The 21213-nt window shown below is 36.7% G+C and overlaps 1 protein-coding gene and 1 non-coding gene across 2 annotated transcripts in view; both read left to right on the top strand.

Annotated features, from left to right (window-relative positions):
• Positions 1-21213, top strand: part of ATF7IP (activating transcription factor 7 interacting protein) — a 120383-nt gene that overhangs the window by 41357 nt on the left and 57813 nt on the right. The window contains 4 exon segments of the mRNA XM_049783693.1: positions 8826-9129; positions 9131-10469; positions 17352-17432; positions 18935-19080. Of these exon segments, the coding sequence (XP_049639650.1) occupies positions 8833-9129; positions 9131-10469; positions 17352-17432; positions 18935-19080 (1863 nt within the window). The 5' untranslated portion in view covers positions 8826-8832.
• LOC126023103 (U1 spliceosomal RNA) lies at positions 15594-15757 on the top strand. The gene has a single exon (XR_007500315.1). It is a non-coding gene; the product is annotated as a U1 spliceosomal RNA (small nuclear RNA).

Genomic DNA, 21213 nt, shown 5'->3' with positions numbered 1-21213 from the left:
TACAGAAATACAACAGGCAACTTACAATTTTTAAACACACTAGTCTTACCAAATTTTAGTTTACTCTTGATTTTCTGTACATAAGACTTTTCATCTGCATATAGTTTTGTATTGTTTTTCTTTCCAGTTGAGTGACCTTTATGTTTCATTTTCTGTAAAATTGTTCAAGAACCTATATGCTGAATAGCAGTGGTAAGAACAGACATTTTGTCTTGTTCCTCTTAGAGCTTTTTGTTTTTCATTATTGTGTTGTTAGGCTGTGGCCTTTTTTTCCTAAATACTCTTTTTTGGGAAATCCTTTTCTAGTGTGTTGAGTAAGTTCTCTTATTTGCTAAGATGATGCACAAATAAATTGCTTTTTTTAAAAAAATAATTGAATAGTTAGGAACCTTCTAGTTACACTCCTATAGCTAATGTGTATGTATACAGACACTAATGTCTACTTGTGGTAAAATTAACAGTATACTCAAGTTCCTACTGTGTGCATTGTCATTAGTATTTTTTTTCTGTTTTGATTTTTGATTTTTGGGCCACACCCGGCGGTGCTCAGGGGTTACTCCTGGCTGTCTGCTCAGAAACAGCTCCTGGCAGGCACAGGGGACCGACCATATGGGACACCAGGATTCGAACCAACCACCTTTGGTCCTGGATTGGCTGCTTGCAAGGCAAACACCGCTGTACTATCTCTCCGGGCCCCTGTCATTAGTATTTATATTACGTGATTTCTTCAATTTCTAAAAGAAATATCAAAAATTGTAGCCAATTGCCGCACAGTTTATTAATTAACATTCGATAACTGGCTAATTTTCTTAGAGGATATAATTTGATTAAGTGTATTCTAACACTGCATTTTTTGGATCAGTTAAACTAGTCTTAACTTGAGTATGTTGGAGAACAAGTTCCAAAATATACTTGGAGAAATAATTTTAACGTAATTTTTTTCCTCCTTGTAGATTATTTTAGAATTTTTAACCGAACGTTATTTAGACTCTTGATAGAGGTTTACAAAATCTATTGATAGAGGTTGATAAAGTTTCAAGTTTATGATTTGCTACTGCTTCTTTAAAGGAATTGTTGGTAATCAAACTTATTATATTCTTTATTGGTTACTTTAAAAAAGTAAGTTTTAGGGGGCTAGAGTGGTGGTGCAGGCGGTAGGGTATTTGCCTTCCATGCGCTAACCTAGGATGGACCTTGGTTCGATCCCTTGGTCCCATATGGTCCCCTGAGTTAGGAGCAATTTCTGAGCATATAGCCAGGAGTAACCCCTGAGTGTCACCAGGTGTGACAAAAAAGCAAAAAAAAAAAAAAAAAAAAAGTAAGTTAGGACATACTGCTTTCCATGTTTTGATATCCCAGCTAATTATTCGCTAAGATGATGCACAAATAAATTGCTTTTTAAAAAGATAATTGAATAGTTAGGAACTTTCTAGTTACATTCCTCTAGCTAATATGTCTGTATACAGACACTAATGTCTACTTGTGGTAAAATTAACAGTATACTCAAGTTCCTACAGTGTGCTCTCTGACAGAAAAGAGTTATTTATCTATCTATGACAGATAGTTATTTGAAGTGTTAAATGTTATCATGCTATGCTGTATTTTGCTGAATCAAGTTTTACTGATCAAGTTTCACCACAGACAGCATTATTACATAATTGAGTGAGATTTAGCATACTGGAATTGAATATTGCAAAGTATCTGAATTTTTTTTTATATCTTTAAATACTGCCAGTACTATGAGTAACTCAGAAAACTTCTAGAAAATATTTGTTGGATTTTTAATAAAAGTCTTTGGAAATATTGGCTTTATGGAAAGAATAACATAGATGATAAAATTTCTAGTATTTAATCTAAAAATTATAAAATCTATACTAAATTTGAATAGATGTATTCAAAGTAGATGAACCATTTGCGTTGTAAGGTTGTCAGTATCATTAATAGGCAGTAAAAATAAACAGATTATTGTATTTATGAACAATGATTATTCATTATACGATTGCAAAACTCTGGAGACTTGGAACAAGAAAAATAAAGCTTTCAGTTGAGAATAGGGTTCTTGAAAAGTCCAGTAGCTGTGTTGCATTGCTAGAAAAGCTAAGAACCTTAAGAATAAAGTTATTATTTTAGGGAAGGCCACTCTTAGGTCTGTTGGCTAATAATTTTGTTGTGTAATGAAGACCCATTTAATAAGACTTAAACACCAATAAACACTATAGTAATATCAATACATTTTAATAACTTAGATACTATTTTGCAAGTTTCCCCCTTATTTTTTTCTTCTAATTTTGTTGTTGTTGTTGTTGTTTTGTTTTTTGTTTTTGGGTCACACCCGGCAGTGCTCAGGGGTTATTCCTGGCTCCAGGCTCAGAAATTGCTCCTGGCAGGCACAGGGGACCATATGGGATGCCAGGATTCGAACCAATGACCTCCTGCATGAAAGGCAAACGCCTTACCTCCATGCTATCTCTCCGGCCCCTTTTTCTTCTTATTTTTAAAACATATTTCATAGGGGATCCATACTGTGGATGTAGTTTGTATGTGTAGCCATGTATAAATTAAGTTGAGGCTGTTCTCTAAAAACAGTTTCTGCAGACATTTATTTGATTTAAAAAAAAGTCTGCTTAAACCTATTATTGAAACAGTATCTGAGGTTATATTTTTTAATGTGTTTCTTTTTATTCCTAGCACTTGAATTCTTGCTAGAGTACTTGCCCTCATCTGCTTCCCTTGTTGCTGGGGAAGGTTACTGATGCTGATGTCTGATTGGTTGTAGGCAAATGCAGATACGAACCAATCAGATAGTGAATTTCATTTCTCTTACAAGACTGAAACATTGAGACTGCTGCTGATATATTTTTCCTATGGGGATATTATATAAACTTAATTGTAAGGCTGCAGCAAACTCCCTCTTAGGTATGTTTGAAAAATTACAGGGCTCATCTGTAATTTAAAAAGAAGGGAAAAATTTATTTTTAAAATTGTTTACTTAAAAAATATCAGACAATGAGTATGAGACTAATATATTCTGATCACAGAACACTACTTATTATTCTTAGAATTTTATGTTTAAAGAGTGATGTAGCACAATAAAAATTTCCCTTCAATCAATTTACACCGATATTTACTGTATTGCTTTATTGCATCAGTAGGGTAGATCCCACATTACCTTTTGTAACCTTCTATGAAATGCAGTTAAGTAGCAAAAGGTGTAGTAATATTTCTTATAACATGATGTAGGTTGCCAAGAACCACACACTTAAGTTTTATTAGATGAATTAATTCATTAGTGGAGTAGACAGCAAAACACTTTAGTGTCACCCACAGCAAACCTTTAGGTCCAGAGTACTATTAATTTTTTGAATCTTTAATATCCTATCAATGATAAATAGAAGTGAAAATACACATTTTGGCTAAATCTTTGATTATGAAAATTTTACAGACTTGAAGGGTTATGGATTCCCCGTAAGGGAAATTAACATTGAATTTTGTGGATTCTAACCGATTGGTAGAGATACATGTGTTCTTGTGTATTGTCAATATTTATTTGCTCATTGCCTAGCAAGAATATGAATTTTTGTTTCCGGAACGTGGCAATGGGCATTTAAATGCCAAAGTAGCATATAAAAGAAAAATGTATTTATTTGTGGTAATCTTTAATACTTACTGTGTGGAATTAGGATTTTATGTCATTATGTTCTAGATTACTTGTTATCAGACAAAGAACCTCACTGAAGTAATGCGGATCCAGGTTTTAACTGTGTTTCTCTGACCTTATTGTCTGTCTCCTGTTGCTGGGCAGGAATCAGAATACTGGTGTCTGATTGGCTGGGCCTGTGAGCTGCTCTTGAACAGCCTCTTAAATTCTTGAGTTTGAGCAGGCAGATTGTAGGCTATAAGACATTACAGCTTTTGGTAATTCTTCCCTTTTGTTGTTTCATAGCTAGGATCTCTTACGTAGAAGAGAAGAAAAGGAGTAGGTAGAAAATAATGAAGCAGAGAAGAAAATAATGTTTCCTTTTAAGAAGAAGAGACTCAATGAGCTCTATTTATAAATAATTTACCAAAATTTTGAAAATTTTTTCCCAGCCATAGACACTGTTACATGTACAGGTAACATCCTTCTTGGCTATTTAAATATAAATTCCTTTGGTAAAGGTGAAACCCTTGTTAGTATTGCAAATTTTACTAGTGGTAGTATTTCCTCAATTTTTGTATCTGAATATTTAGAACTTAAGAAACTTATTTTGGACTATATTGTTAAAAATATTTTTAGGAGAAAGTAGCTCATCGTATTTTATAGATTTGCTTGTAGATATGACTAGACATCTGCTATAAAATATAAATGCTTTTCTTGTGAAAATGAGTTATAGTCATGTTAGAGCTTTCATGATTCTTGTGTTGCCTGCTTAAAAATAATATTTTTTTGCTGAATAGTTTGTAAATGACATCTTAGAGCCAGATGACAATATTTGAACTAATACTTAGAAATGGTTTTTTTTTGTTAACTGATAAGAGTCACGTGGATGGAAATGTGTTTGGAGTTAACACACCCATTTCTAATGTGACTATTTCTTAAATATATTTTGCTTATGTAAAACAGATTTTAAAAACACTTATTGCTGATTGGTTTATACAGATATGGCTGAACCAGTTTGAACCGGTTGTACATGCTTTCTTACTGCTTTGTCTGTTTTTCATTATATTTAGAACCCATAAAGGCTCTGGGAAATGGCTGTAGTGTGCTCCCTGGTGGGTATAGATGGTAGTTATTTAGAAATTCTTTGTATAATAGCTAATCTATTGCATCGGATGATTCTGTTGATTAAAACAGCTTGCTTAGATTATACTTACTAAATGTTCTTTGTTAGTGGCAGTTTAACATAAAGTTGTACTCTGCTGTAATTCATACACAAAACACCCAAAATATTAAGTTTCATATTCTCGAGTTTATACTTAGATACTTTCTAAGCATATATAAAAATTTTCCCATATAATTGTTTACTGTGTTTTAAGAGTTTAATATAGATAATCTCATTTAATCATCAGCACATCTGTGGCAGGCACTGATAGTCTTTTTTTGAAGGTAGCTGTAAACAAATGTTGAAATATTAGGTAACTTACCCTGTTCTCTCATAATAAGTACATGGGAAAACTAGAATTTAAGCCCATGTTTCTTCAGGATTTATGGTCTTAGGTAAAAATTATAAAACTATTTTTGCATTTGACTTTCAGTATACCTGTTAATATAACAGCTGAAAATGTGAATATTATGAGGTTAAGAAAAAATATCCTATAATTAAGAGAACATTCTAATGAATTGCAGCTAAGTATTTAATATTTAAAAGTGATCCATAAATCTGTTATAAATTTTATTATTTTGTAAGTTTGGTGTCAGCAAAGAGTGTGACTACTGTATTTGTATTATATTTTCTCTTTGTGGAGGGGTCTGGGGAGACTTAAATTTAAATTTTAAATTAGTAAAACTATTAAAATAGGACCTATGATAATTTTATTTATTTATTTTGGTTTTGGACTTCACCCCAGGGGTTACTCCTGGCTCTGCACTCAATCACTATTAGTGGTTCTGAGAGGATCATATGGGATATTGGGACTGAACCCTGGTTAACTGTATGCAAGGCAACTGCCCTACCAACTGGACTCTCTCTCCAGATCCAGCTTATTATAATTTTGCATTCAAGGTTTGGTTCAGTTGAAAGCATGATTTTTTTTTTTTTTTTAGTTTTTCACAGTTTCTTACAGTAAAAGGTCTGGGAAATTTGACTGTTTTAAAGTGAATGAATTTATGTGATATGTTCCACAGTTTATAAGTACTGTGCTGCGGTGATAGTTCCTCAACCTGTATTGGCCTCCAGCAAATTGGTAGGGCCATTGCTTCCAACAAAGGAACAGTGAAACACTAGGATCTTACTTGTAACTGAACACATTGAGGTTTTTATTTGTTGCAGTGATATAAGAAACCTCAATGTGGGGGGGGGGGGAAAGCTTATCTGTATTTCAGATAAGTTCTCAGATGTGAGACTGCATTTTCTTCAGACATAGTATGGCATTTTATATACTAATAATGGTGATTGTAAAACATACAAACGTAAAACAATATTCCTGATGTGTGTACTCAGCATTGTCTTTCTCATATTCTCTTTTTCTTCTGTTTGTCATAAAGCATTGGCCTGACATTAATATAGAAAGTGATGTTGTCTTGGTTCTGACCATTATAGTATCTATATTTCCCTTTGCAGATAACCTTTAGATTCAGTTATTCTCCTTTTTTAGAGTTTTCAGAGTCAGTGTTAAATTTTGATAGATGAGTGATAATTGTCTTTTGTTTATTTTTACCTGTGTTCTGTTTTTATGGTAAATCAAGTTGCTTTAATTTTTTTCCTTCATAACAACTATTGTTTCATAGTTGAGGTAGAAGTTCAGCATCAAGATTTTGATAGGGCCATTCTAAGCAAGGATTTCTGCCATACCTCTCGTAAGTATGGCTTGTGGTGTTCTCATGCAAATCTAAGATATTTCTCTTAGTAAAAGACATGTCTTACATTAGACTCACTTTAATAACTTTATTTTAACTTGATTGCCCCATGCAAAGACACTATCCAGTAAGGTCACGTTTTCTGAAATACTGGATAATTCATTAAAAGAACAGACCTCTTGGTTGGATCTGACTCACCTCACAGTCTACTTTAAAAAACAAACAAACTATAAATCAACCCTTTTTTTGCTTTCTTTTTTTAGTTTTGGGGGTTTGTTTTTGGTTTGAGGCCAAAAAAAAAAAGAGAGAGAAAATAATTTTTTTCTCCAAAAAATAGAGCTCATGGGTTGTACCACGTCTGAGATTTGTGCAGTGATGGGTGGCACCATATGGTGCATAGCATGTTCTCTTGCCTTTGAGCCATTTATCCTGCCTGCCTTTGTAAAAAAAAAAAAGCATTTCTCATGATCATATTGCATCATCATTTTCAAGAAATTTAACTCAGATGAAGAAATCAAGATAGAAATGACAAGAAATTTGATCACAACAATGAAAATAGGACACACCAAAAATATAAGATGCAGCTTAAAGCAGTATTTAGAGGGAAATTGATAGCTTTACGCTCCTGCATTATAAAAAAGGACTGATTGAAAATTAATGCTTAACATGATGAGACATTCCAGATTGTTTTCTAAAGTAGTTGTACCATTTTATAGGTTCCAACAGCATTTTGTAAAGCCCCCCAAATATTCATGTTCTTGTCAGTTATTATGTTATTTTAATTATCCAGATGTATTTAAGTATTCTTTTAGTATGACTTTGTCTTGCATTTCCTGAATTACTAGGCAATTGCTGAGTATCATGTTGAAGTTTTTTTAGTTCTTGGGCTACAACCAGAGGCAACTCAGGTTATTCCTGATTCCAGACTCAGAAATCACTCCTGCAGGTATGTGGGGACCATATGTGATTTTGGGAATCAAATCTGGGATGGCCAGGTACCAAGGCAAAGTGCCCTGATCTGTTGTGCTATTCTCCCAGTTCCATTCTCCCCCATTTTATGGTTTATTTGTTTTTGTTTTTTTTGGGGGGTCCACACCCAGTATAGCACTCAGGGGTTACTGCTGGCTCTGCCACTCAGAAATAGCCACCTGGCAGCAACAGGGACCATATGGATGCCAGGATTCGAACCACCGTCCATCCTAGGTAGGCTGTATGATAAGGGACCTCACACAATTTTATAATGTTTACTATTTAAGTTATATTTTTGTTGCTTTACTCCAAATACCATTTATAATATGTTTTAGATTCAATTATAAATATTTTATATTTTCTAGATACAATTCTTTTCAGATATTTTACTAGCAAGTATATGTGTATAGAGATTTAGTATTTCCTTTTTCTAGATAGCCCTGCTTATAAACATAATCACATGTTCCTTAATTCTTTTTTGTCTTATCTCGTTTTTTTTTTGTTTTTTTTTTTTCTTTCCCTCTTTAACGTTTATTTATTTTTTGGGCTACCCAATTAGCGCTCAGGAAGCCCAGAAATCTCTGTCGTGTTTCACAACCAAATCCAACATGCTTGGAGTTGAATGCAAGGATTAGCATGCTATGTTTCTAAGGCCCTTCCAATTCAGGGATTACTCTGGCAACGTTGAAGCTTCTAGAGCTGCACCTGGTGGATACTGGAAGTGGGAGAGGTTAGGGGAGACATGTGGTATTGGGAATTGAACGCCAATTGGGCCACACTCACTAGACACTGTGCTATCCTCTTGTCCCTAAGGAGATAAAGCCCAACCCTTACCCCTTTACTTTAAGATTATTTTTCTTTCCGCATGTATTTACTTGCTAGATTTACTTTTGGGGGAAATGTTTATATATTTTTTCTAGACCTTGAGTCTACTAGGTTATTAAGAATGAGAGCTAGAAAGTAAACTACCTTTTTATTTATTTATTTATTTTTTGGGCCACACCTGGCAGTGCTCAGGGGTTACTCCTGGCTGTCTGCTCAGAAATAGCTCCTGGCAGGCACGGGGGACCATATGGGACAGCGGGATTTGAACCAGCCACCTTTGGTTCTGGATCAGGCTGCTTGCAAGGCAAACGCTGCTGTGCTATCTCTCCGGGCCTGCTGTAACTTTTTTGTATTGAAATATATTTGTATTTATTGGATATTATACCCAATAAATATGAAAATGACCACACAGCAAGGGTTATTTTACTTTATCTTAAAATTATGTAAATTGCTGCTTGCTTATGTGATCAGTTTATGTTATAATGAGGATGGCTTCTGTTTCAATTATTAAACTCACTCTCTTTCGTTTTTAAAGAATCAAAATGGACAATATAGAAGAACCTCAGAAGAAAGTTTTTAAAGCTCGGAAAACAATGAGAGTGAGTGATCGTCAGCAACTTGAAGTAGTGTATAAGGTCAAAGAAGAATTATTGAAAACTGATGTCAAGTTATTAAATGGTAACCATGAAAATGGAGATTTGGACCCAACTTCACCTTTGGAAAATATTGATTGTGTTAATGACAAAGAAGAGGTGAATGGCATTGATGAGCTTTGTTTTGAACCTGAAAAAAATAAAGCAGAAAGGAAAGAAACACCTTGCACCTTAACTGTTAATGTAAAAAAACAAGCAGGGATGAGATTTAAATTGTGAGCCTTTATCTTCTCTTGATAAAACTTCTGAATCAGCCCCTCAAGTGACTGTGGAACCAGCTTCTGGCGATCCGTCCTCCAGTGATTTGGCTGCTGGAGATCCCACCTCTGGAGAGCTGGTCTCTGGAGAGCCAGCTGCTGTTGATCAGGCCTCTGGAGATTCAGACTCTGGAGATCTGGCCCCTGAAGTATTAACTTCTAGTGATTCTGTCTCCGGTGATCCTGTCTCCAGTGATCCTGTCTCTGATGAACCTGTCTCTGGTGGTTCTGCATCTGGCGAATCAGGCTCTGGTGAGCCCGTGTCTGGTGATGGACTGTCCAGTGAACAAGCTACTGGTGAACATGTCGTCGGTGATCTGGTCCCTGGTGACTCAGGCTCTGGTGACTCAGCCTCCAGTGGTCCAGTTTCTGATGATTCAACCTCTGGTGATCAGGCTTCTCAAGCACTTTCTGCTGATGCTCCATCTTCTGAGGATGTGAGATCTGGGGATGTGGCCTCTGGGGATTTAACCTCTGGGGATTCACCCTCTGAGGAGCCAGCTTCTGAGGAGCAGACCCTTGGGGAGCGAGCTTCTGATCAACCTGTGACTTCTGATGAAGCAGCTCCTGAATCTGCCTTTGAATCTACCTTTGAATCAAGTTCTGGACCAGTTTGTGAACCAGTTCCTGAAACAGACAGTACAGAATCGAATAGCAATAAAGATGATGATGTTCTTGACCAAGATGCAGATCATGAGAAGATAGACCAAGTTTTGACACTTAATGACAAAAATAAAACTGATGGTACTATTGATGCTGATGAAGAAACTCTAGAAACAGATGATAAAATTATTTGTTCAAATATATCTCCTGATAATGAAAAGAAGGTGGAGGAAGACACTGAGGTAAAGCCTGCTCTTGGAGAGGAGGCTATATCTAGCAGTATGGAAGTTGACCAGAATGAAAAGAATGAAGATGAAAACTCTACGGACCCAATAGATACTGTTAGTGAAAATGCTACAAAAGATGATAAGAATGAGAGTATTTTACAAAGTTCAGATTCAATGGAGACAGATGAAATTATTCCTATTTTGGAAAAGCTTGCCCCTACTGAACTTATTTGCTTTTCTAAAACTTCTCTCCTTCCAATTGATGAGACAAGCCCAGATATGGAAGAGAAGATGGAAGGTTCTTTTGGTTCACCATCTAAACAAGAAAGTAGTGAGAGTTTGCCTAAAGAAGCCTTTTTGGTACTTTCTGATGAAGAAGATATTTCGGGAGAAAAAGATGAGTCTGAAGTTATATCACAAAGTGAGACATGCTCTCCAGGTTAGCCACAATTTAAAAAAAATTTCAAGATTTTTATTAGTATTAATAAACTGCTTAAAAGACATTCTAATAAAGTAATACATTTATTTTAGTTTTAGAAGATGTTTAAAGTGATTGTGACAAGAAGGGTCTTTTAAACTTCATAGATTCTGAACTTCACAATTGTGAATAGAAATTGCAATTTCTATTCTTTCATTTACCTTAAGGAAGTGATGGTAGGTAGATAAAATATGTAGAAAACATGCTCCTTAACTAGGCTAGAGATAAGACTGCTGGACCAAAATAATAGTTTGGTCACAGGGGCCAGAGCAATAACACAGCGGTAAGGTGTTTGCCTTGCACATGGCCAACACAGGACGGACCCCTGTTCGAATCCTGGCATCCCATATGGGCCCCCATGCCTGTCCAGAGTAACCCCTGAGCACCACTGGGTTGACTCAAAAACCAAATAAACCAAAATAAATAAAATAGTTTGGTCATAGTGCTTACTAAATGTTTGTGGAGTAAATCATTGATGATAAGTGAAAAGTATATCATGGAAAACCTTTGTTTTAAGGCTAAAGCATTCTGATACAGTTGGGAGCCATCAGGTGATTTTGGGAGAATAAAATAATAAAACTTAAATTTTGTTTTCTTTTGGTGCCCCAGGTGCCCAACTCACATAGCCTTTGGAAGGCTCTCTGCTCTTGACTATGCTCAGGTTCTCTCAGGGCTCCATGTTGTGCTGTCTATACGTTAGTCCAGGGGTCTCAAACTCGGGCCTCAAACAGCCCTCCGCACAACATTTTGTGGTCCTGCCCTAGAGGAATCTTTTTTTGTTTTGTTTTGTTTTAGTTGTTTGGGTCACACACCCCCCCCCCCCCCAATGTTCAAGGCTTACTACTGACTTTGCACTCAAGGATCACCCCGACTTTGCCTCCTGTGGCCCCCAGGTAAATTGAGTTTGAGACCCCTGCTCCATTCTTGCATATAAACCATGCATTCAGCCTGTTGATTGCTCCATCCACAAACTTACATTTTTATTTTTTATTTATGTTTTTTCAGTTTTTGGGTCACACCCGGCAGCGCTCAGGGTTCTACACTCAGAAATCGCTCCTGGCAGGTTCAGGGGACCATATGGGATGCCGGGAAAGGCAGTAATACACTTTATTTTATTTTGTATGATGCTGGGAGTCAAACCTCCATGGAGTCAAAATATGCTCTACTACTGAGTTACAACCCAGGTCACCTCCTTTAAAGAGTGATGAAAAATTCACTCCTTCAGTAAGAATTTATATAGTGATATTAGGCAAGTTCTTAAAAGAATCTTTTTATTTTCCATACAAGAAAGTCATAATTAGGGACTGGAACGATAGTACAGTGGATAGGATGCTTGCCTTGCACACGGACAACGGGGTTTGATTTCTGGCAATTTGTATGGTTCCTCTGAAACCTGCAAAAGTGAGCCCTGAGCACAGAGCCAGGAGTAAATCCTGAACACCTATGGGTGTGGCCCCAAATCAAACCAAAGTCATAATCTTATTTAATTAGTTTATACATTTTACTTTGTGCCACAATTTTTTTTGGGGGGGGGGTCACACCTAGTGTAATGTTTACTCGCTTATATGAGGTTAGGAATTTTATGTTTACTGGCAATTTATATTTTATCTATAGTCTTTGTCAGGGGAGTGAGAAACTGGTCAGTTTTTGCCAGTTTTATTAGAATACAACCTCCCCCTTTAAAAATAAATAGTTTGGGGGCCGGAGTGGTAGTGCAGCGGTAGGGCATTTGCTGACCTAAGACGGACTGCAGTTCAATCCCCTGGCGTCCCATATGGTCCCCCAAGCCAGGAGCGATTTCTGAGCACATAGCCAGGAGTAGCCCCTGAGTGTCACCGGGTGTGGCCCAAAAAAACAAAACAAAACAAAATTATTTTTAACCATTGATTTACAGTGGAATCAAAAGGATGAGAACAGAAAGAAAAGTTGAGAGACCACAGGGTAAGACTAGGTAAAAGAAAAGTTCATCAATCCCTGATGTAAAGCAAATATGTTTGCATTTCAGCATTGTAATTGGCAGTATTGTTTCAGGAATCCAGCCTGGCTACTCTACGCCTACTGCCAAAGTGTTAGAATCCAGAGCTCTATCACTGGAGACATTCTTGCTCCCCACACTTAGTACATTCATTTTGTCTTAGTAAATTCATATAGTCAGTAGCCATTTATTTATAAATGCTAAGAATTATTTGTTATTATTTTACTATGATTCTTTATACTCCACATGTGAGAGAGAGAATTCAGTATTTGCCTTCCCTTTGATTCACATTACTCTGCATGACATCTCCTAGGTTTTGTTTGTTTGTTTTTGGTTTTGGACTCACACCCGGTGACACTCAGGGGTTACTCCTGGCTCTGCACTAAGAAATCACTCTTAGCTTGGAGGACCATACAGGACGCTGGGGATCGAACCAACCTAGGCCCGTCCTGGGTCACCTGCATGCAAGGCAAATGCCCTACCACTGCACTACTGCTCTGGCCCCAACATCCCTTAGTTTTATTTAGTTGCCACAAATTACAGGATTTCATTTTATTTTTATATATTCTTCTTTTTATTTTTTTATTTTTTATTTTTGGGCCACACCCGGCGTTGCTCAGCGGTTACTCCTGGCTGTCTGCTCAGAAATAGCTCCTGGCAGGCACGGGGGGACCATATGGGACACCAGGATTTGAACCAACCACCTTGCAAGGCAAACACCGCTGTGCTATCTCTCTGGGCCATTTTTATATATTCTTAATAATTTTTATTGAGACCAATGTGAATTGAAGTCTTTCACAGTTATGTTTAAGGTATTGAATTCAGGCATTTTATATCTGAGTAATACTCCATTGTGTAGCCATGCCATAGTTTATTTATCCATTCATTTCTTCTTGGCACTCGTATTGTTTCCAGATCTTAGATATTGCGAGTAGTGTGAAAGCAAGCATTTTATTAACTCAATTTTCATGAACTAATGAAAATGGAAAACTAGCTCCCTAAAGAAAATTTGTTTTCTTAACCTATACAACAGACTTTTTCAATCTTTATTTAAAGGAATCTTGTTAAAAATAGGTCATAAGATAGATATCAAACATTTATTTTGTCTCAGTAGTTTCTAGAAGCTTTAGAGTTACCACTCTGCAAAATGGAATTCTCCTAATTTTAGTTTATTTTTTAGTCTGGTTGAAAGATACCACATAGAAGTGTAAGTGTATATGAAAATACACTTGTAATGTGGCAGTCCTCAAGAACAGAAGAGTTATAGCAGGAAAAGACTACAAAAAAAGACATTGTATTTTAAAAAAAGATAGGTACAGTTTTGGTTGAGTTTCATTGATAACGAACTACTTAATTTTATATAAAAGATTTCTTTGTGGCTCTTTGATTATTATTCTGGTTTGAGGTAAATGATCACCACATACGTATGTGTGTAAACACACACACACACACACACACACACACACACACACACGTACACGCGCGTGCGGAAAGAATCTCACCTTTTGGGCTGGAGAGATGATTGTGCAGGGGTAAGTCACTTGCCCTGCATAGAGCCAAACTTGGTTCAATTCCCAGCACATCATAAGGTCCCCTAATGTCTGTCAGAAGTGATTCTTAGGACAAGAATGGGAGTAAGCCCTGAATACAGCTGAGTATGGCCTGAAACAATAAAAAAGAATCTTTCCTTCTGTTGAACCTGTTAATAACTCTTTTAATCCAGAATTTTTTTGTTAAATAAAATTGGTGCATCAATATGAATTGTTCCAAAATCCCAACAAGAATTATTATTATTATTATTATTATTATTATTATTTTGGTTTTTGGGCCACAACCGGCATCGCTCAGGGGTTACTTCTGGCTGTCTGCTCAGAAATAGCTCCTGGCAGGCACGGGGGACCATATGGGACACTGGGATTCGAACTAACCACCTTAGGTCCTGGGTCGGCTGCTTGCAAGGCAAATGCCGCTGTGCTATCTCTCCGGGCCCCGCCCAAAAAGAATTTTAATGTGTTGAGAGTTTAGTCATATCTTCTAAGCCAACAGGACTTGAGTGATAGAGGAAGTTATTGAGTTGAAACATTAATCTCAATCTCAGCTTGATATACCTGTGAGAGGAAAGGAAACCAACATATATGAGAGTCAGGCCCAATCAGACCAGTGAGCTCTACTGTGTTCTGTATGATCTCTCTTACATATTGCTAACACAAAAAATTTGTTTTGAGGGGTATGTTGATTCATTAAAGACTATGTAAATTTTCATTCAAACAACCCCATTACACATGTGTCTCTGGAAATTCTGTGACTAAAACTCAGAAGTCACATTTTCGTATTAAAATAAAGTTAGGGGGTAGAGCCATAATACAGTGAGTAGGGTGTTTGCCTTGCACGTGGCTGATCCAGGTTCTGTCCTTGACATCCCATAGAGTCCATTGAGCACTGCTAGGAGTAAATTCCTAAGGACAGAGCCAGAAGTAAGCCCTGAGTACTACCAGGTGTAATTCAAAAACCCAAACAAACAAAAAAGTTTGGGAAGATTTGGAAACCTGTTACTTAAAAAAATATTCCATAATGAAGTTTGTGATGAATAATGGAGGAAAGTTATTTTCATTTTATAAAATTGGAATTGAAAGATGAGATCTTTTTTTGTTTGCTTGTTTGTTTTTGGGCCACACCATTGACGCTCAGGAGTTACTCCTGGCTATGCACTCAGAAATCGATCCTAGCTTGGGGGAACCATATGGGACACTCGGCGATCGAATCTTGGTCCATCCTAGGCTAGCACTTGCAAGGCCTTACCTCTAGCGCCACTGCTCCAGCCCTGTGGGATGAGATCTTAATACACATTTTCTAATGAGGTGCCAAGGACGTGACTCAACCAAGAAATACACAAAAATGTTTCTATTGATCCAGATGGTGTAAATGGAAAGCTTACTTTCTATTATTCATTAGTTTTAGACTTTTAAGAATTGTTTTAGGGGGTGGGGGTGGGGCATTGATAAAAGGAAGTAGGTGCTAGTGAAGGGATCGTGTTGAAATACTGTGTGCCTGAAACATAATCATGAATAACTAATTTTATGGTGGCTAAATTTTTTAAAAAGTTAAAAACAATACTTACCTGGCAGGGGCGATTCCATGATCATGAAGGTGGTTTCTCCAGGGTGAGGCTCATCCATTGCACTCCGTGAGTGCTGACCTCTGTGATTTCCCCAAATGTGTGAAGCTCGACTGTGTAATTTATGGTAGTGGGGGACTGCATGCGTGCTATCCCCTACAAAAAAGAAAAAAAGTTAAAAACAGGCTGGAGGGATGGTGCAGCAGTAGGGTGTTTGCCTTGCACGCGGATCCCCTGGCGCCCCATATGGTTCCCCAAGCCAGTAGCAATTTCTGAGCGCATAGCCAGGAGTAACCCCTGAGCATCACAAGGTGTGGCCCAAAAATCAAACCAAAAAAAATAGTTAAAACAAAACAATTGTTTTTTGTAATCTTTATGATGTATTCTTTTTCTTTTAAAAAAGTACTTTTATGGTTTTTTGTTTCAGGGCCACACCCCACAGGATCATATATCAGGGCCAGCCATGTATAAGGCAAGCACCTTAACCTGCTGTATTGTCTCCGGTTTCTTTATAGTTTTTTTGTTTGTTTTTTAGTTTTTATCTAGGTACGAAAAATTTGTAATTGCCTTAGAGGTTCATAGTCTATTGCCTATTTTTACAGTAAGGCTGCTTAAAAATTTTCAGCCTTGACATAAACTTCAGTTCTTGTCATTAAAATCCTGGTATTTAGAGAAGGAATACTAATTTTTTTTTATAGTACTATGTACCCTGTGGATGCTCAATTAATTTGGATCATAAAGACCGATGAAATATAACAAATTGTTGGGGAGCCAATTAACCGGAGAGCATTCCCATTCCTTTTTGTATGAACTATCCTAAACCATTAAATAACTTTGTGATTTAACCTGCTTTGCACCTAAAAAATATTAGGTGTTTTGAACTTTATAATCATTTGTAATTTTAAAAGTTGTTGTGACTTTTGGGGCTGGAGGGATAGCACAGCTGGGAGGGTGCTTGCCTTGCATGCAGCAGACCCAAGTTTCATCTCCAGCATCCCATGTGGTCCCCGAGCCTGCCAGGTGTGCGCCCCTCCCAATTACTTCTATCACCCTTTTGGTTTTAATAAAAACTATAGAGGAATCTAAGTGCTTTATAATCATTTTGCCTTTTATTAATCTCTTGGTAATAGAAAATAATGGAAATTCTTTGTTTTAAAATTGGACTATTGGGTAGAGCTGAAGAGATAGTACAACAGGTTAAGGCACTTGCTTTATAGACATGGGTTCTATCACCTGGCACTCCATGTCCAGAGAGGCAGGATTCTATCCCCAGAGCACTGCTTGGATGGTCTCTGAGCACAGAGCCTTGAGTATGCGCTGAGCACTGCCTGAAGTATCCCTTCTCACAAACCTACTTAAATTAAATCATGATATCAACTTTTCCCGTGTGCTCTTTAGTTTATTGTGCATTGACTGGTCATTTCTGCCAGTTAATGCTCCATTTTTATTTATCATGTTGCACATTTCAAACTTTTATTTTTTTAAATAGATTATTAACTAGATTGTTATATTAAAAATATGCTTTATATTGGGGCTGGAGTAGTAGTGCAGCAGGAGGGTGTTTGCCTTGCATGCAGCTAACCCAGGTCGTCCTCGGTTTGATCCCTGGCATCCCATATAGTCCCCCAAGCCATTCTGAGCACATAGCCAGGAGTAACCCCTGAGTGTCACCTGGTGTGGCCCAAAAACCAAAAAGAAAGTTCTTTATAATGAGCTTTTATTAATATAAGATATTTCTTTCTTGTTTTCGTAGAAGTAGAAAGTAATGAAAAGGACAGGAAGTCTGAGGAAGAAGAACAAGTAATACATGAAGATGAAAGACCTTTTGAGAAAAGTAAGCATATACAAATAAACTTGTTTTGAAAAATATTTGTTTTTTAGACTTTTTTCTCTATTTTTTCTGAACTTTTCTGTCATGAGATGATTGAATTTTGCAGCTTAAGTAAGTCACAGTTAAATAAGTATGTTGATGACTAACTCAATAATCTTTGTAATGTTTATAGTCATATTTTTAATTTTGATAATGCCATAAGAGTAAATTTTACTTAATAATATGCTGATAGTTTAATAATTTAATAATGTTTATCATTTAATAATAGTCTATAGCTTAATAATGTGCTGAAAGAAATTGTTTTAGATACATCTTTAGAGTATAGGTCTTAAAGGGTTTTGTCAAGGGTGATATAAGTCAATGGAAAGAGGTCTCAGTAAGTTTAGAGTTCTTAAGCTTCACGGGAAGAGAAACTAATGGAACCAGGAACCAGACAAAATTATAACTTTGTAATAGAACATTATGATCTTTTCTTTTCTTTTCTTTTCTTTTTTTTTTACAAAATTTACTTGTTTTTCTGAGTGGTGCATCAACTCTCCTTGTGGGGTTTATATTTTGCTCCTATATGCAGATCATATGCTCCAGCCTTTTGTCAACCATTTCCCGACCCCCACACTCAACTTGGATTTTTTTTAATAACAGTATGAATATTACTTTTCTATATTTGAGATTTACTTAGGATATGTTAGTGACTTATCTTCCGGAGACTGTTGATTTATCAATAATTTTCTTAAATTTATCAAAGGAAAAGATCATTGAGGAACAAAACTATACATCTGTACAGTTATTAGAAATCTTTGACATGAGAATGAGTACTTTGAGAGAAAATTCATGAGTAAAAAAATATTCATACAGTAAAAGGAATGAATGTAAGGTGATTTCTAATATCATATTGTTAGTCTATTTTCCAGCTCATTATAAAATGTTAAGTAATGAGTATTGTGTCACATGTTCACATTGTATATTTACTTCTTACTTACTAGTAAGCCCCCCCCCCTTTTTTTTTTGTCTATATGAAGGCCACACCTAGGAGTGCTCAGGGCATATACTTGACTCTATAGGGATCATATGTTATGCTGGATTTGCTTGGTCATATTTGTGTGGTCAAATGCCCAACTTGCTGTACTATCTCTCCATTTCCAATAGTAAATTCTTATTTGACTAATTAAAAATAATTAAAAATTTTAAGCTCAATGCTTTTTATCAGCTTTTCTTTTTTCCTTTTTTTTGTTTTGTTTTGGATTTTGGGCTACTTCAGGAAAGGGGCAGGGATTAGTATTGTCTCTGCTTACTGATCACCACTGGTGGTGCTTAGGAAACCTTAAGTGCTGGGAATTGAACAGGGTCAGGAACATGCAAGACTATCTGCTTTTCTAATTTTAAATGTAGGTCATAAAATAACTAATGATGTTATTGTGCTCACTAAAAATAGTATCGTATTAAAGCTGGAGTGTGGAAATTAAGATCTGTAAACATTTTATCAACATCATGGTTTTTGTTGTTAGGTGAGTTTTCCAGAAGAAAGCGTTCTAAATCAGAGGACATGGACAATGTGCAGTCCAAACGTCGGCGATACATGGATGAAGAATATGAGGCAGAATTTCAAGTTAAGATTACAGCCAAAGGAGATATTAACCAGAAGCTACAAAAGGTATTTTAGATGATAAATTAAGAGCCATATTAACGGCTGGAGAGAGAGTACAGCAGTTAAGGTTCTTTCACGTGACCAACCCTGGTTTGGTCACTGGTCTCTTGAGTACTGCCAGGAGTGAGCCCTCACCATAGAACCAGGACTAGCTCCTGAGCACAACAGGGTGCGAACCCAAAACAAACAAAAATACCCCACAAAAATAATAGATCCTATGAGAGAGCTGATGATGTGGCTCATTTGTAGAACACTTGACTTAAAAATTATTTCTAACTCTTTACGTAAAACTGCATTTATTATATTTTTAGATAGGTTGATAATGATCAAAATGGAGGAAAATACCAAAAGTTCCTTTTGCTTTAGTAGTTAAAATTCAATTTCCAACTTTTTTCTATATTGAACTTAATTAATTGAAACATTAAAGTCTTGTATATTAATATTTTAATCATTAAGATAACTAATTTCATGGTTCTAAATCCTATATGTAAAAATCTATATTAAGGGGCTGGCGAGGTGGCGCTAGAGGTAAGGTGTCTGCCTTGCAAGCGCACGACAGAGGTTTGATCCCCCGGCGTCCCATATGGTCCCCCCAAGCCAGGGGCAATTTCTGAGCGCTTAGCCAGGAGTAACCCCTGAGCATCAAACAGGTGTGACCTGAAAAACTGGAAAAAAAAATCTATATTAAGTATTTTTTCTTTCTTTTTGGTTTTTGGGCTACACCTGGTGACTCTCAGGGTTACTCTGGCTATACGCTCAGAAATTTCTCCTGGCTTGGGGGACCATATGGGGCATGGGAGATCCAACTGAGGTCTGTCCTGGATAAGCTACATGCAAGGCAAAATTTATACTGCTGCACTTTTGCTCCAGCCCCTCTTTTTTTTTTTTTTTGGTTTTTGGGCCACACCCATTTGACGCTCAGGGATTACTCCTGGCTATGTGCTCAGAAATCGCCCCTGGCTTGGGGGGACCATATGGGACACCGGGGGATCGAACCGCGGTCCATCCTACGCTAGCGCTTGCAAGGCAGACACCTTACCTTTAGCGCCACCTTCCCGGCCCCCCTCTTTCTTATTTTTAAGGAGAGAGAGCAATAAAAGAAATTCTGCTATAGAAGCAGGTTTAGTTGCGTGATGAGAGAGAAACTGGAGACTTGGTGGTGGGAAATGTGCATTGGTAAAGGATGAGTGTTGAACTGAAACAACCACTAACAGCTTTGTAACTACCTTATATACTCGAGTATATTACCCTAAAAACTGGGAAAGCTTAGTGACTCGAGTATAAGCTGAGGTTGAAAATGCAGCAGCCACTGGTAAATTTCAAAAATAAAAATATATACCTAAAACTATTATAATAATGAGGAATCAGTAGATTAAATGTTTTTCAATATTTATTGCTAAAGAAAAACTGTAAACTAGCAACAGTAACTTTAAAACTTCAAATAAAATGCAGAAAACCATAGCTTAACAGGTAATGAAACTAAATCATAATGGTTAAAATCCTTCAAAACTATATGCCTCCACATCTGTATGTCCAAACAGCTTCAGCTGTATCTGATGTGAAGGTATTAGCATAGACATTGTCATCATCACTAAGTTTGCAGATATCATCATCACTGCTATGGCTCTCATATAAAGCGCAGAACATTGTGGGTTAAATAGTTCAGTGGTGGATCCCCCATGACAAAGAAGAACACAGCAAAGAAAAAAAGATCGTGGCCTCTTCGCTTCACTTCATGGCCACGCAATTCTGATAGAACACGAACCCCATCACAACATGGAGTAAGAATCACACTTCTATTGTGGCCATGAGGAAACAACGCAGGACAACAGCATGCATAGAGCATGAAGATGGCAGCTCTGATGAACCAAAAAATGCCAACCACCTAATTAATCTCTCAGATAAGGAGTTTAGACTAGAAATATGGAGGAAGTTTGTAGAACTCAAAGAAAGCATAGATTGATTTGAACAGACCACAACTATAGAAATCAGAAAACTTCAAACTGAAATAACGGGACTGAAAAACGCAGTAGAGGAAATGAAAAACTCTGTGGAAAGCCTCTCCAATACAGTAACAGCAGCTGAAGACAGAATTAGTGAGCTGGAAGATGTGATGCATAATAACTCCATACAGCAGAA

This window comes from Suncus etruscus, chromosome 11 (assembly GCF_024139225.1).
Source record: "Suncus etruscus isolate mSunEtr1 chromosome 11, mSunEtr1.pri.cur, whole genome shotgun sequence".
Lineage (NCBI taxonomy): Eukaryota > Metazoa > Chordata > Mammalia > Eulipotyphla > Soricidae > Suncus > Suncus etruscus.
Note: the sequence above shows the minus strand (reverse complement) of the source record. Positions and strands in the feature narration are given on the sequence as shown.